Raw genomic sequence first — 15,514 nt, forward strand, 5'->3', positions numbered from 1 at the left:
TCCAAGCAGATGAGGATAATGCGGACATTATCATAGTCCTAGAACCGTATACCAATCAGAAACAAGTAAGGGGATACCCGCTAAATTATAAAATTGTTCAAAGCAACGAAGACACCCCCTGGGCAGCAGTACTAGTAAGAAATCCAGAGATAACGGTTACAAAGATACCACAACTTTGCACGCCCTGGGCAGCCTGTGCCCATATAATATGCTCCATAGGCAGCTACTACATAATAGCTCTCTACTGTAGGCCTGGAGTAGAAATCGACTTTGTCACAACATATCTACAATCACTACAGACAACCCTGGCAGGTCATAAAATCTTGATTGGAGCGGATGTTAACTGCCGATCACCTGTCTGGCACAGTGCCAAACCGGACCGCAGGGGAACCTCACACGGACGGAAACTAGAAGACTTCCTAGCAAATTCAATATTTACAGTCATAAACCAGCCGTTCTGCCTCCCAACGTATTGTAACATGCTATGGGAAGAAACGATCGACATAACTTTAACGTCCAGAAATATAGATACAAACGTAACCCACTGGACTGTACAAAACGCGTGGACTACGTCTGACCATCGAACCATCACTTACGGCATACAAAGGAATCAGGCTAGAACAGTCGCCACTAAATACCTGTCAAACAGATTCGCAATCGGGAAAGCAAATTGGGACGCCTACTGCAATTTCTTATCCACCCAAGGGAGACAGTACATGGAGGACTTGGACAGACGGGAGACCGAAGGTGAAAGGATAGACCCCAGCCAGTTCGCAAAAGATATAACCTGCATAATCATCAATACAGCGGAAGCGTCCATGACAAGGAAAATTCCGATGACGGGAGCAATGCCGTGGTGGACCCCGGAGCTGCAAAGAATGAGAAGACAAGTACAGGATAAAAGAAAGCAGTATCAAAGGGCACGAAGAACATGGCCCCAGGCGGAAGTCGCGGAACTGAGACAACAATATAGACAGATCCGAAACTTTTATACAGAAACTATTAAGAAAAACAAGAAAACATCCTGGGAACGACTTGTCCAAGTAACAGGAAATACTGAACCCTGGGGAGTGGTATATAAAATCACCACAAACAAACTCCCCAGAGGCGAAGTGATGACCGCAACAAAGACGGCGCAAGGAACACTCACTGCGACATGGCAGGACTCAATAAAGAACATACTCAGCAATCTAATCCAAGACCCACCAGGCATACTAACAGAGGCCCAGAAAGCCATCTGCCAAGCAAACGAAGAATATGAGACCCAACAACTAGAACCCCCTTTCACAGCCAACGAACTACAAGAAGCAGTATCACAAACCAGGAACAAAAAGTGCCCTGGCCCCGATCTCATCGAGCCGGAAATGGTCAAGAAAGCAGCGGAGGTTATGTCGGACCTCCTGCTCCGACTGTACAACACCTGTATCAAAGAGGGCCAGTTCCCCACCAGCTGGAGGACGGCCAATCTAAAACTGATCCTCAAAAATCGAAACAGACACCAGGAAAATCCCAATTCATATAGACTCATAGCCTTATTGTCGACACTAAGCAAGCTTTACGAAAGATTATTACATAAAAGGATCCACAACCACTATAATGAGGCAAACCTGAATTCACCCATGCAATACGGCTTAAAATCGGGATCTTCGATCATAGATGCCGTCCAAGGCCTAATCACCAAAGCGATGCAGTGTACCAAGAAATATTTCCTTGTCATAGCCGTCGACTTTGCTGGGGCGTTCGACACCCTCTGGTGGCCGAGCATCCTTTGCAGGCTCAGGGCAGCTAGAACACCAAGCAATTTGTACAGGAGCATCAAAACTTATCTCTCGGACAGAAACGTCCAAGTAATAACACCCTACAAGAAGTTGACCTGGCCGGTCCGCAGGGGCTGCCCTCAGGGATCTGTCCTGGGGCCGCTCCTGTGGAATATAGTGTTTGACGAGTTCCTCATCATGGACCTGGAGGAGGTGGAGGCCCAGGCCTTCGCAGACGACCTCGTACTGACGGTCGCGGCGGATTCCAGACAGAACCTTGAAACGCTTGCAAACCAAGCCCTTGAAACCTTGCAGGACTGGGCAAAACTACACACCTTAACAATCTTGCCAACGAAGACGGACTCAGTACTATTGAGAGGGAGGTTAAACCTTAGAAGACCACCACAAATCAAGCTGGTAGGACAAACAATCAAACTGTCAACGCAAATTAAATATCTGGGACTGATCATCGATCAGAACTTATCATTTAAACCGCACCTAATCTATCTAAAAGAGAAGCTGCGGAAATACACAGCGCTCGTTGCCAGAGTTACACGCAGGGACTGGGGGCTAAACAGGAGAACCCTGTCCCTGTATTATAAAGCCATCTTCATCCCGATAATAACATATGGATCTCCCATATGGTACAAGAAAGCAGGAACAGCAGTGAATAAAAGGATACTGGACACGATCCAACGCAACATATTATTAACAATAACAAGAGCATGTAACACGGTTAGTACGAGTGCCCTACAGGTCCTTGCGGGGACCCTACCCTTGGATTTAGAGGTAACCCGCTGCGGACTTATGTATCTACTAGCCAAAGGAACCCAAACCACCTACAACGATCTTACCATTGACATCACCAATAACAGGAAAAACGAGAAACAAAAAATAGTGGACCACCTCGTACAAATTTGGCAGAGAAGATAGACAGACGGGGAAAAAGGAGCGGTAACAAAAAAATTTATTCCCCAAGTAACCAAACTGTATCTCAAGGCTCCCACATGGCTGTACCCAGGCCTAAACACTACTTTTCTACTCACCGGCCACGGGCCTTTCAAGGCCAAATTAAATGCCATGGGCATAATCGAGGAATCATACTGTCTCTGCGGCGAACTAGAAACATGGCATCACGTTATGCATCAGTGTGAAATATACGAAGACATCAGATGTCAAATGATCACGAGAATTAAATATATCCCTAACACCCAGGAACACCATCTGCTGGACACACCAGAAGAATTTGCGGCCTTTAGTCGCTTTCCCCAGGACGTCTTCTCCAGAAGAAAACTACAAATAGCCATCCACCAAGGCCAACAGGAGGAGTGAAACCAAATATGGACACCAAGGAATACGAGAAACTAAGGACGGGGATATCAACCAATGATGATGACCATTGGAATAGGCCACACAAAGTTGAGAACGGAACGCCACCCGTTTAAGATAACAGAACCCACCTGATAGGGAAGTAAAAAAAAAAAAAGCTATCACACAATCAGAGAAGGATACTGAACCAAAGAAAGAGGAACACAAGGATGCGGCTTGTCCCATGACTGACAATGAAGAGAAACAGACACAGACGTGAGACAAAGGTCATATTGGAGACCCGAAGAGGGCACTCTAGCCCTCTTCACCTATAATTCCTAACTCCCCGGGAGAAGGGGACGGCCACACGGTCCCCCCTTCTCGCCATTCCCTGTTTCCTCTCTGGTGGGGCATGGGCATGCCCCACTGAAACTGGGGCCGCCTTCTCTATTGGCTCCATACTTCTGCCTTTTCCCTCCAGTCTTCTGCCTCCCTCCCCTCCATCTTCACGCTAGCGAAGTCCCACCCATCAAAATTAATATATCAAAACAGCCATACGCCCAGCATTCGGCCTAAGAAATTAAAGATAATATCCCCACGTCAACGCAAATAATGAAAATCACTTTATTTTATTTTCTTGATGACCATTGGAATATGCCACCGAAAGTTTTTTTTTTTTGGTCCTAGCCGCCGAAATCTCAGGAAACTAAGCGGCAGGACCTGCCAGAGTAAACTAAGTCTACGGAGTTCCTGGCGTGCCTCCACGGGGCGTAAGTGGGGCAACGTTGGATCCCAACAGGGGTCCAGCGGCTAAATGGCCAGAAGAAAAACGGTACACGACATTCCACGATCCATACACTTTTAAATCTCTGGCATTTACAGTGTACTGTAATACACCACAACGTAAACTACGCGGAGATGGGGGGGAACCCCTGGTGCCACTTGACCCTAAAAACACTTACACTACACTTGCAGTCCGCCTTTGGTAGCATAAGCGTGAAAAAAACACTTCTTGCGCTGCTGGAATCATTATTCTACCTTCACGGATCAGCTTTAGAACCCTTACTTAAGATCAGCCTTAATCCTTACTCACATACAGAAATGTGTACGTCAGGAAAAACAAACCAGTATACACCAGAAAAATAACAGCTTGGGTGCCACAAGAACGTGTCCTGTTTAAATTGTTTTCACGGTTGGGCAAACATATCTTTCATCGATCGCAATGAAGATATTTTGGAATAAGCGGACGACATCAAAATACTGACTGCTATCCTGCCAGGAGCTAACCCAGCTAAAATTAATGGTTAATGCCGGTGATAACGGTGTGATACTGCAATAAGTTCTATAAAAATTAGGTCGATGGGTTCAGAAATGGTAGCTGAAGCTTAACATTGGCAAATGCAAGGTACTGTATATGGGTAGCAGTAATCTCAGAGTAACTCATCAACTGTGTGGTACTGACTCAAGGTAGCGGAAAATGAAAAAGACATGGGGGTAATTGTGCAGTCAGATATGAAATTCTCTAACAGTGCAGACATGCAGCCAGAACAGCTTATGGGAATTTGTCAATGATATACGGAAACTTCGCTAGGGGAAATAAGGTGGTGATTATCCCTTTGTACCAGGCCATGGGCAGGGCGTATCTTCAGTATTGTAGTGTCAGGTCTGGGGGTTTCACTTTAAAAAGGATGTAGAACTGCTGGAACAGGTGCAGAGAAGGGCAACCATATTGGCGAAGGGAACAAAAGGGTGCTCTTACCTAGAAAGGCTTCAGTTCTGCAAATTGCAGCGTCTGGAGATTAGGCGCCTGTGGGGTAATGTGATTGAGATGTTAAAGCTTTGAATGGATTGAGCAAACTGAATATTAATGGAATTCTTCTTCTTGCTGAGGCTAAACACATGAAGGGAATATAAATTTAAGTTGATCAAGAATGATTGCAGGATGATGTACGGAATTGTCCTTTCAGCCAGCGGGTGGTTGACTGGTGGAACAGGCTTTATCTGTTGAAGTGGATGGTTTGAATGAATTCAAGGAAGAACTAGATAAATTCTTGCAGGATGTGGATGGATGAAGTGTATAGTTTTTGTTTTTTTTTTTTGTTTTTTTACACCCATTACTTGGACTATGATGTCAGCTCTTGGATGTTGCTTTCAGTAGTTTTTGATTTGTATTTGACACGGGAAGGGTCCAAGGAAGATCTGTTTGGACGATTTTCAAGTGTTTCTTCTTATTACTACTTCCAAAGGTTTTTTTTTTTTTTGCTATTCTGTACCCTAGAATTTATTTTATATAAATCTATCCTAACTTCACTGCAGTAATGCTTCATTTCCTAAAAATAAGTTTCCAGGCATCAGATTTTGGTATTTTAAAATACAAATTTTATCTAGCATAATGTGAAAATCAACTCTATCCTTTAAACCAGATTGTGTGGTAACTTCCGCACGTTTGTATAGCATTTAATAAGAAGCACGGCTTACCAGGCTTAAATGATTTCACACATTCACCGATACTTTCAATTATTCCTGCACCTTCATGTCCTAGTACCGCTGGATATTCCAATGGTTCTTGACCCTTCTGAAGATAAACGTCGGAATGGCAGACTCCAGTGGAAACCATCTGCAAACGCAGAAAATAAAATAATTTTAATAAATTATACGAAAAGGTAAGTAGCAAATCTATGAAAATTTAATTTTTAATTATTATTAATTAAAAATAACGGCTTACGACCATCGTAGAGAAACGCAATGAAAAAAAAAAAGTTAAAAGAAGAAAGGGTGTATGTATAAAACAGATCACTCTTGGTTCACATTTAGATAAAAAATAAGTCCCGTTTATACGGATGTTATTTTCTAGAGGAGTCAGAGGAGTTTTAAGAGACAACGATAACAAGAATATTGTCGACGTATTTCGTTGCACCAAGGGGATCTTGGTGCAACGAAACGGATGGTCAGGGGCAAGAGTGCAGTAGCACATGCTCTTTGAATGGATCGGGGCTCAAGCCCGTGACTACTAAACATGATTATCGGTTGCACGCTGGGATATTTTAAGTAATACTTTGAACGCTGGGATATTTTAAGTAATTTCTGAAAAACAACCGGCTGCACTTCTCTGGGAATACACATCTCACTAAGAAAGAAGTCGCACCAAAAGATGCAGGAAATTTCATGTTTCTGATTTCACTTTTGTAAAAACAAACTAACCAATCGCAAAGCGTTAATTTCAAAACCAGATCCAAAAATCTTGAGTCCAACCAAGAGTTGCGCTGGACTGATAGTAATATATTGCTTTGGGTTTTAAGGATTTCGAACCCACGTCTTTTAACAACAGTGTGGAAAAACAACCACTGTGCTAAACGTGAGGGCTTTGAAAAGGAATACGTTCTTTTCGCAAATAGATTAAACCAAAGATGCTACTTTCATTTTTCCTGCTATTAAAACAAATAATTAAAAAATAAATAAAAATTAACCTTTGGAAATCACTAACAGAATTTACGTTACTATTTCAAAACTACAGACATTGTTTAGAGGAATGGATAACATTTCTAAGAAACAGTGACAGGAAAGAAAAGTTTTCACTTCCAGTTAGAATTGTAATTTCCATTGACTTGCTCTTTAAAGCACACAAGGAGACCTCAACTCACCCAAGTGAGTTGAGGTCTCCTAGACCAAGTCCCTCACTGAATAATTGGATTCTTGCTGATTAGGGACTTGGTCTAACCAAATCCAATGTACAGCTCTAAACATCTCGGTTAGAAGAATGGAATCTACTGGATCCCAGTTGCAATACTGCTTCTACATACGAAAAAAGACGTCACTTATGGCGTTTTATAATATTTCAGAATCCCTGTGGGTTTGATTTGATTGGTCTTTATGAAGAAATTGGTACTGCTCATAATCTGGAAGAGTTGCGTCCTTTCGTAAACAGTTTAAGCAAAAGTTTGAAATCTGTTGCTTCACAATGGGAATATACATCCGTCGATTCCAGTTGCGTACTCTGTTGATGGTCTGCCAGAATTGATTTGCAGTCTGGCGCATGCAATCTCGAAAGCAATCCATTTAATTCCAAGAAACAAAGGCTTGCTTCCGCCACTCCATATCAAGTTGGAACTGGTCAAATAATTAAAGCACTGGATCATCGAGGCGACACCTTCAAGCATATTCAATCTTTGTTTCCGAAATTTTGTGATTCAAAAGAGAAAGGTGGCATTTTATTGGTTTACAAGTTAAGCAGTTGTTGTTTTACCTATACCTGGAAGACAAAATAACTTATGTCGAGTGAAATACCTGGCAATCACTTTCGCTTATAGTGAATTACTTTATTGACAATTAAGGACGAAAATTTAGAAAGAACTCTTGATAATTTTATCAAAAATTACAGAAAATTGAGATGTAGAATGCCAGTCAAGCGCACTTATTTATACGACAGTATATATATAATTTGGGAAACGGGACGGTGGCCATCAGATTGGAAGAAAATCAATTTTCATCCCCTTACCAAAAAAAAGGAGATCTGAAAATTTTCTCAAATTACAGGACTATTAGCCTAATTTCTCACACTAGCAAGATTCTTCTTAAAATCATATTAAACAAAATCAAGAAAACTTGAAGAAGAAATTCCACAAGAGCAAGCATGTTTCGGAAGGGGCAGTGGAACCAGAGATCAGATCTTAAGTCTATGACTGATTATTGAAAAATGCAAAGAATTCAATGTTCCAGTCGTTTTGTGTTTTATAGATTATGCAAAAGCATTTGATTGTGTTCAACATGAGAAACGATAACTATTATTGGTTTCCCAATCCACATAATTCAGCTGATTAAGTTACTGTACCTGTTCTGTGAGAATGAACATGGAAAACACGAATTTTTTCACAATAGGTAACGGTGTCAGGTAGGGCCGTATTTTGTCACCTCACCTTTTTAATCTTTATGCTGAAGATATCAGGCTTTGAAAGTTTTAGAGACTGGCATAAAAATTGGAGATAAACCTTCGTTATGCAGATGATGCTGTGCTAATTTGTAATTCTAAGAATCATCTTAAAGAAACTCTGAGGAGAGTATGTGAAGCAAGTAAGAAAAAAGGATTGTTTCTGAATGTGTGTAAAACTAAAATTATTGTGATATACAATAAGTTTAAATATAGAAATGCCGCATTTTGCAGACTCATATTTCTAGAATATGACCACCAAAAACCAAAAAAAATTCCAAGCTTTGGCAAGGATCTTAGAATTTTCCGGATTTTGGATGGTCATAATTCGGAAGTTACTGAATATGGGAAGTCAACTGTAGTCATCAATAGGATAAAAATACGGGGATTGTGGATTCTCTTTTATGAATGTGTGCTTTTCCACAGGAAAATGAAGGGTTCCTTTCGTTCAGCACTACAAGTTAGCGATTGAAAGCTAAACATACGTCTATTCTAAACTTGCTTACAGTAGCAGCACTGGTTATCCCTGACTGCTGAACATTTGGTGAAAACCAGTGCAGCAATCGTAGAAATTAGAATCAATTTCCATCTGGTTTTCAATGATAAATTAGACTTACAACTAGGGTTGCAGGAATTTTGAACCCTGCACCTCACCCGAATACAAAATAAACTTATGCGTAATTAAACTTATGCGTAATTAAAGATGACCTTTGTTTTTTATATTATTAGAGACGCAATATAACACAATTGGTTTAACTCGCAGATGGTTGTGATACTACTGTATATTTATTAATTATACCATCGACTTATTGATAATTTTCTGATTGAATAGAAATACTTTACTGAGATGTGAACTTACCTTAATTCTAACCTCGTTAGCCTTAGGTACATCCACCTCTACTTCTTCTATGGAGAAGGGTTCGTTTGGTCCCCATATCACTGCTGCACGGCATTTAATTACCTGAGAAAAAATATGCAGTAAGTGTTTTACACAATATTCCAGAACTTAATAAAGATATTCCGATATAGTTACAGTATTAATGGATAAATCATGTGGTTCTAATGAAGTTCATATACGCGAGTGTAGACGTTCTAGAATAGAAGAGGTATTGCTTTGAGCAAAATAGTTTGCAGATTTGGAAAGAGAAGCGTTGTTGTTTGGTGTTAGGCGCATCAGTGGCTTAGACTAGGGACGGCCAACAAGTCGATCGCCGCTTTAATTTCGGTAGATCACAACGAATTTAAAAAATATATAAAAATAGATTAGTCTAAATCTAAATGCTATTATGTGCCCCACGGCATACGCTTATTACAAATCCGTTGAACCGCGTGACTATTCTTGTCTTCGCGCAGCCGCTAGGCTTGTCGACTGAAAATTCGCGCAGTTACGTTGTGGAGAGCATAATATGTGTCGAATTCTTATTTAATATTAAGAACTTAATTATGGGCATTGCTTTCAAAATCATGAATTCTATCAGAGAATCTCTTCAAAGGAGACTTTTCAAAATGCAACTCGATCAAAATGAAACAGATCTGATATTACACACAGATGTGAGCTGGCTGAGTCGGAGTAAGTTTCTACAGAGATTTAGAAATTTGTTGAATGAAATTAAAAAAAAATTGTTGATCGAAGGGAAGACGATTATCAACAGCTACAAGATACGGAGTGGTTGTGTGATCTGGCTGTTTTGGCAGATTTTACCAGTAAGTGATCTGAATTTGGAATTACAAGGAAAAACTAAAAATGTGGGTGGGATGATTAGTAGTATTTCTGCATATAAATATCAATTTTTGGCAATGCCTAAGCATCTAAAAGGGAAAAAAATTCGATCATTTTGCAATTATATCTTGTTTTTGAATTTAATAGTGAGAAATATGTTTCTGAAATTGAGAAAGTTGTGGATGACATTTAAACCAGATTCAGCAATTTTAAAACAATTGAAGACGTGTTCAATATATTTCTTATCCATTTAATGTCGACTTAGATACGAAACAAATGCAGAAAAAATCGCTGAGGTTTTTCACACGGAGAAAATATTACTTAAAAATGAAATGATTACATTGCGAAACGATATCTTCCTAAAAGCCAGATCATCAGAAGAAGAGTTTGGGAAATATATTTGCCGAGAAAAGTACTCAACTGTAAAAAAATGCAGTAAACTTTTAAATTCCTGTTTTGGTTCCACATATCTGTGTGAATCGGCCTTTTCGTATTTGAAACAAAAAAAAAAAAAGAAGAAAAAAAAAAGACGAAGAATCGCTCTACTCTTACGGACTTGCATACAGAAGATTCTTTTCAGTTGGCCGTGTCACGGTATACCCCCGATTTTGAAAGCTTGGCAGATGACATGAAGACATGAAATTTAAATACGTATGAATTTAAAATAAGAATTCTGAGTTGTATTTAATTTTAAAATTTATAAACATTTTTCAATATGGGTTGATTAACTTTTTTTTTAACCGTGTGTGATGAAACTATCGCGGCACATTTTGAAGAAAAAAAGTAGATCGCATCACAAATTAAGTTGGCCACCCCTGGCTTAGACCATATTGCGCTGTTGTATATTATGTCTATACATTTTCTTTTTAAATTTTATTTATTGTATTAGGTTGTCCCTGTTAAAGTTTGGCAACACCGCTGTCTAATATACAGATAATTTACATAACTCTGATATACCCCTCCCCTGTTTTTGCCCAATTATAGAGTTTTGTGGCTGAATAAGAGCAATAGAATGAAAATATGTCTGTAGATGGCTTGCTTGGTGCAATTATAATAGAAAATGTCCAAACTTGAATGTAAATAACTGAAGATATCAGAGCCAGAGTGAAGCAAGTGGTGCATTTGCTTGAAGTGCTGATTCACTTATTGCCTAACGGGTGTTGTTAAATCGTAAGCATTGTCGGAAGAGTAAGTACGGAAAGCTAAGGAGAAAAGCATAAGCAATACAAATATAAGCAGCAATAAAGAAGTTTATAATCCCCACATCGGCGGATAATTAATTTTCCATTGGGTACATTATAAGAAGTCTACAACCAGCTGCTGTCAGGAATTCCCCCCCTCCACCTCAAGAAGTTTATCAATTATCGTTATAGACGGTTGATATTAACACACATTTTATAATAGGTCTGGCATTTAATCTTTATTAGTCTTATTATCACAAACCATATCGCTCTAGTCTTATGTCTGCACAGTGTGTTCACCGACAGAATTGAATGTTTTGCGAGCTGAGAAACCCGGAATAAGAACTCACTGGAGGGGAGCAGAATTCTGTTCCCTCTGCCTAAGATCACATAGCCACAGTGATAACTGAAGATGCCGTTCTAATCTCAGATGGGATTGGAAACAGGTCTACATTTCACCAACCAGAGATACATTAAATGCCAGCTTATGGCCCTTTCACATTCGACAGAATGTGAAAATTAATTTAAATTTATCATTAAGATTAATCGACAGAAGAGTCGATTAATCTTAATGATACTATTAATTTATCTTTTAAGCTTTATTCACAATTTTATATACGTTTAAACAGACTTTCACTGTCTCCAGAAAAAGTTGCAGACAGAAACAAGAATTGTCAAACGAGATATACGATGATGATGATATAACGATTTGAAACCCATTCAAACAATAATTTTCAGATCGATATTAGTGCTGCACGAAGAGTCTGGAGATTTTTATGGGATCTCTGCTATGCCCTTTAACTGAATGAACTCACTGAATGGGTGTGTGATTTACAAAAGCGACTTTTCAAACAAAAAAAGAAACATCAACGGCGGCTTACCTTACCAACGGTAGAGCTCATTCTATCTTCCAAAGCTGAAGATCTAATACTTTAGGTCGATTCCCTGTAAGAATACAGAATTAAAAATATTTCTAAGTCACTAGTTAAAAATATTAAAATTGCGTCTAAATAAAAAATAATCATTCCAGTGTTTTGATTAAAGATGTTGAAAAAATAATTTTAAGCGTAGTAGATATATATATATATACTTGAAAATCCAGTACTTTGAAGACAAGTCAAGACATGCTTTTGTTTTAAAAGTTCCGTTATAAATCTGTTTATCACGTATTCCAGTACATTTGCAAGTCTGTTGAGGTAGGGAGAGATAGAGGGGTTCATACAATGTATTTCATAGGCTATATGAATGCAATATTCTGTAACCTGCAAAAGAGTTGTCAGACTAATCAGTTTCGTAGTTTCGTCACTCATTTGAACCCTTAATAAATTTTCTGTTTATACTCCGGCACGACAACCAAGTCAGTAGAGTTTACAATAAATCGTCAATACAAATATTTATCGTATTTAGTAGTCACGGGCTTGAACCCCGGTCCACTCAAGGAACGCGTGCTATGCACTCTCGCTCCTGACCACTGGGCTACGTCAGGCCCTTCTCGGTTTAATTCCCGCCTATGATTACAGGAATTTCTATAGTCCTCTTTAATCAAGGCTGTAGTAGTTAACAGATCTCAGGTGACAGAGCTTTCCTCATGAGTTATTCCGAGCTTTTGAACACGCACAACGTGCAAAACCCAGGAGCTCACATCTGGTGAGAATGGGCTTGGCACACCCAGGGTCCTGAGCTGGATATCATCATTCTTCTCTTTCTTGGTGATTCCTTTCTACTTCTGTCTATCTATCTCTCTCTCAGGGTAACTTGGGGGATTTTTTTTAGCTGGTGCAGCATAAGCCTCAGGCTTCCTTGCACCATATAGCTAATAATAATAATAATAAAATCGGCACGATGCATCTAAAACTCTAACAACAACCTTTGGTAAAAATGCTGTTGGAAAGTAGTACGTATAGGTTGGGGCGGGGAATGAGGTCAAATTAAAAATGATCCACGAGTTCGTCTGGTAGCTCTTTCACAGGTACACTAGGTTCTCAATATTTAGAAATCAATGATACTAACAATTATGCTTGCAAGGGCTGACTGGAGAGATTACCGCCTCCACACCTCCTACTAAGATTACTCCATAGCATGTTCTTGCAGATTATTCTTCTGCATTATCTGAGCAAGAAAAAAAAATCATTTGATGTGCTGTCCGACCAACTCGTTCAAACATGAAGACTTGGGGCTGGATCCGCCCTCTTGGGTTTCTGCTGTTTTTATACGACATCAGGCACCTAATTACAATTTCTTATCCGAGAAAGCTCTAGATCAGTGATTTACAACCTGTGGGCCGTGAGGGTATTCTTAGGTTATTTATAACCTCGGAATAACTCGGAGAGTGAAATATTATTCATATTTCACTCTCCGAAAGGGAAGAAATAAAGCAGCTGAGGAGGGGGGCTAAATCAGTGTTCAATAAGTTTTAATCATATCGTCATGTATCAGGCATACAAGCAAAGGAGCGTCATAATTTGACTCTTCGATTTAGCATTGTCAGATAATTCCACGGATCTTGCCTTAAGTTAGAATTTCGGGGAAACCGGCAAGCCAGTATACAGATTCGTACTCTCAATGCCCGCTCAATTTAAATGTTTGTCCAAAATTATTTCCTAAGATGAAGGGACATTCGTATCTGACGTTTAAGAAGCTTGGAACCCATTCGAAGCTGAAGCATCTTTAACTGAGTGGAGTAGAACCTGGGCCTTTCCGAACGGATTCGAATTCCACGTGCCATTGACGAGTTCAAAGTTCGGATTGGTCAATAGTATGTGGGACTTTGAAGCCTTTTACGGGGAAAGGATGAATTGGTTGGTCTTGAAAGGAGGTGCAGAGGTCCGCCCCGGAGTTCAGCTCGCAAAAAAAGCAAACTAACTTTAGCACAGTGTACTGTATGTGCACAGGCTCGAACTCATGATTAGATCGGGGTCTAATCCTTTTGCCCACCAAATACGGAGGCTGCGGAAAGGTCAGGGAATGACCACCGCATATCCCCGGAGCAATATGGCCTTAGTTGCTAATGCTCCTAAAAAAACAAATAACAAATTGTATGTGCGATTCACAGACAAGAAACATGACTCAATTCTTTGGCGCTGATTGAAGCAATTTCTTCATCCTCAGTTGCTATCGGTCTTTTAATAGTGGTTTGTCGAAACCATTCGGATTAAAATTCGTTTCTTTTCGTCGATACTTTCAGGGTGCAGTGCTATAAAAGGAACACGGAAAAAATTCCTTCTTAATTAATGATCCTGTATGGTAATTATTAGATTAAGACCTGCTTTATTTACGACACTTGCCTTAATATTAAATACGTCTTTTCCTAAAAAAACTTGGCTCAATGCTTTACATCCAAGGTTTCCGATCATTAATATTCTGTAGCAGTTACTAGAAAGTCATTTTATCTATAAAGCTATTCTAATCAGCTGACCAGCATGAAAGAAATTTGACATCATAAGGATAAGTAGAGGGAGGTACTGCTTTTAATCTTACCTTTATAACAGTCTACCTGCATATGCACCCTTTGATAAGCTTGCCTCTTTATAAGTTCTTAAAGTTATCTTAGTTATCTTACTTTTGCAAGTGTGTACTTTGGGCTGTACTTTGTTGCATAACGAACAATGTATTTGATTATAGAATGTTTTTTTTTTATTTTATTTGTTTTCAAGAAGAGATTTTGATAAATTACTTCAGAAGGCTCTAATCAACTACTAAATTTTAAGTAGTAGATGATTAGAGCCTTATGCCTGTGCCTTATGTCCTTAGTGAAGGCCATTGCATCTCGCTTATTCTTTATTCGACGAGGTTTAGCATACTGCTAAACTTCAGTAAACACCATCAGGCGTACAGATTCTTTTCGACTATATTAGCCTATTCTATTCGCAACAATCTCGCACGATTAAATTCAAACAAACTACTGATGCCTTATTTAACACAGATATGAACAAGAATTAGCACATAAATGGTGAATAACGAAACGCAAAAACGATTTAACTAAATTGTTTAACTATTCTCTTGGCTGTATCAAAAATAAAGATTCTGAAACACTGAAATTCAGCGTGCTTACTCCTACATACGGAAGTTCCGGTCACCACATAATACAGGATTTTTTTCAGGATTGTGCGAAAAGTGGAATCGCTTTAGGCAAAAAAGTGCCCATTGCCTTAATTTTATTTTCATTCAATATTGTTTTACTATAATTACTTAGTAATGAAATGTAACCCATAACCTCATCATAGGTCAGAAGTGCCTAAAATTAATAATTTTGACAAGAATGCAGTCGCTAACTGTACTTAGCGGTCAAGTGAGCTCAAATCACACTGAAACTCATGCGCTGCTGCATTTTGCTGGACCACTTGGCTGTATCTTCCCATTAAATTTCGCTTCTGTTAATACTAGCCAGTCTTGCTTGTTTACCATCCAACAATCCGTGTTTGGTTACTGAGTTATGATTTGTATTCCTGTGCGGAACGCCAATACTTCTTCCTAAATTCCTGCTTACAGATGAATAGAATTACGAGGCACATACAGTCGTATATGAGCACTCGCTACTCTAACACGAATCTGTCCGTGACGAACACTTCGAAAATCGCGTAGTCAAAACAAACTGTAGCGAGACGGATTCGCGAGTAGATATCGC

At 39.4% G+C, this 15,514-nt stretch overlaps 1 protein-coding gene across 1 annotated transcript in view; it reads right to left on the reverse strand.

Moving 5' to 3' along the window:
- Positions 1–11,792, reverse strand: part of LOC150081761 (alcohol dehydrogenase class-3-like) — a 58,680-nt gene extending 46,888 nt beyond the window's left edge. The window contains exons 1-3 of the mRNA XM_090380311.1: positions 11,772–11,792; positions 8,849–8,950; positions 5,544–5,682 (exon numbers count right to left, since the gene is read on the reverse strand). Of these exons, the coding sequence (XP_090236437.1) occupies positions 5,544–5,682; positions 8,849–8,950; positions 11,772–11,792 (262 nt within the window). The remainder of the gene's footprint in view (positions 1–5,543; positions 5,683–8,848; positions 8,951–11,771) is intronic.
- Between the last annotated feature and the right edge of the window lie 3,722 nt (positions 11,793–15,514).

The sequence above is a fragment of the Mastigoproctus giganteus genome, chromosome 8 (assembly GCF_048544385.1).
Source record: "Mastigoproctus giganteus isolate SK-2022 chromosome 8, ASM4854438v1, whole genome shotgun sequence".
NCBI lineage: Eukaryota > Metazoa > Arthropoda > Arachnida > Uropygi > Thelyphonidae > Mastigoproctus > Mastigoproctus giganteus.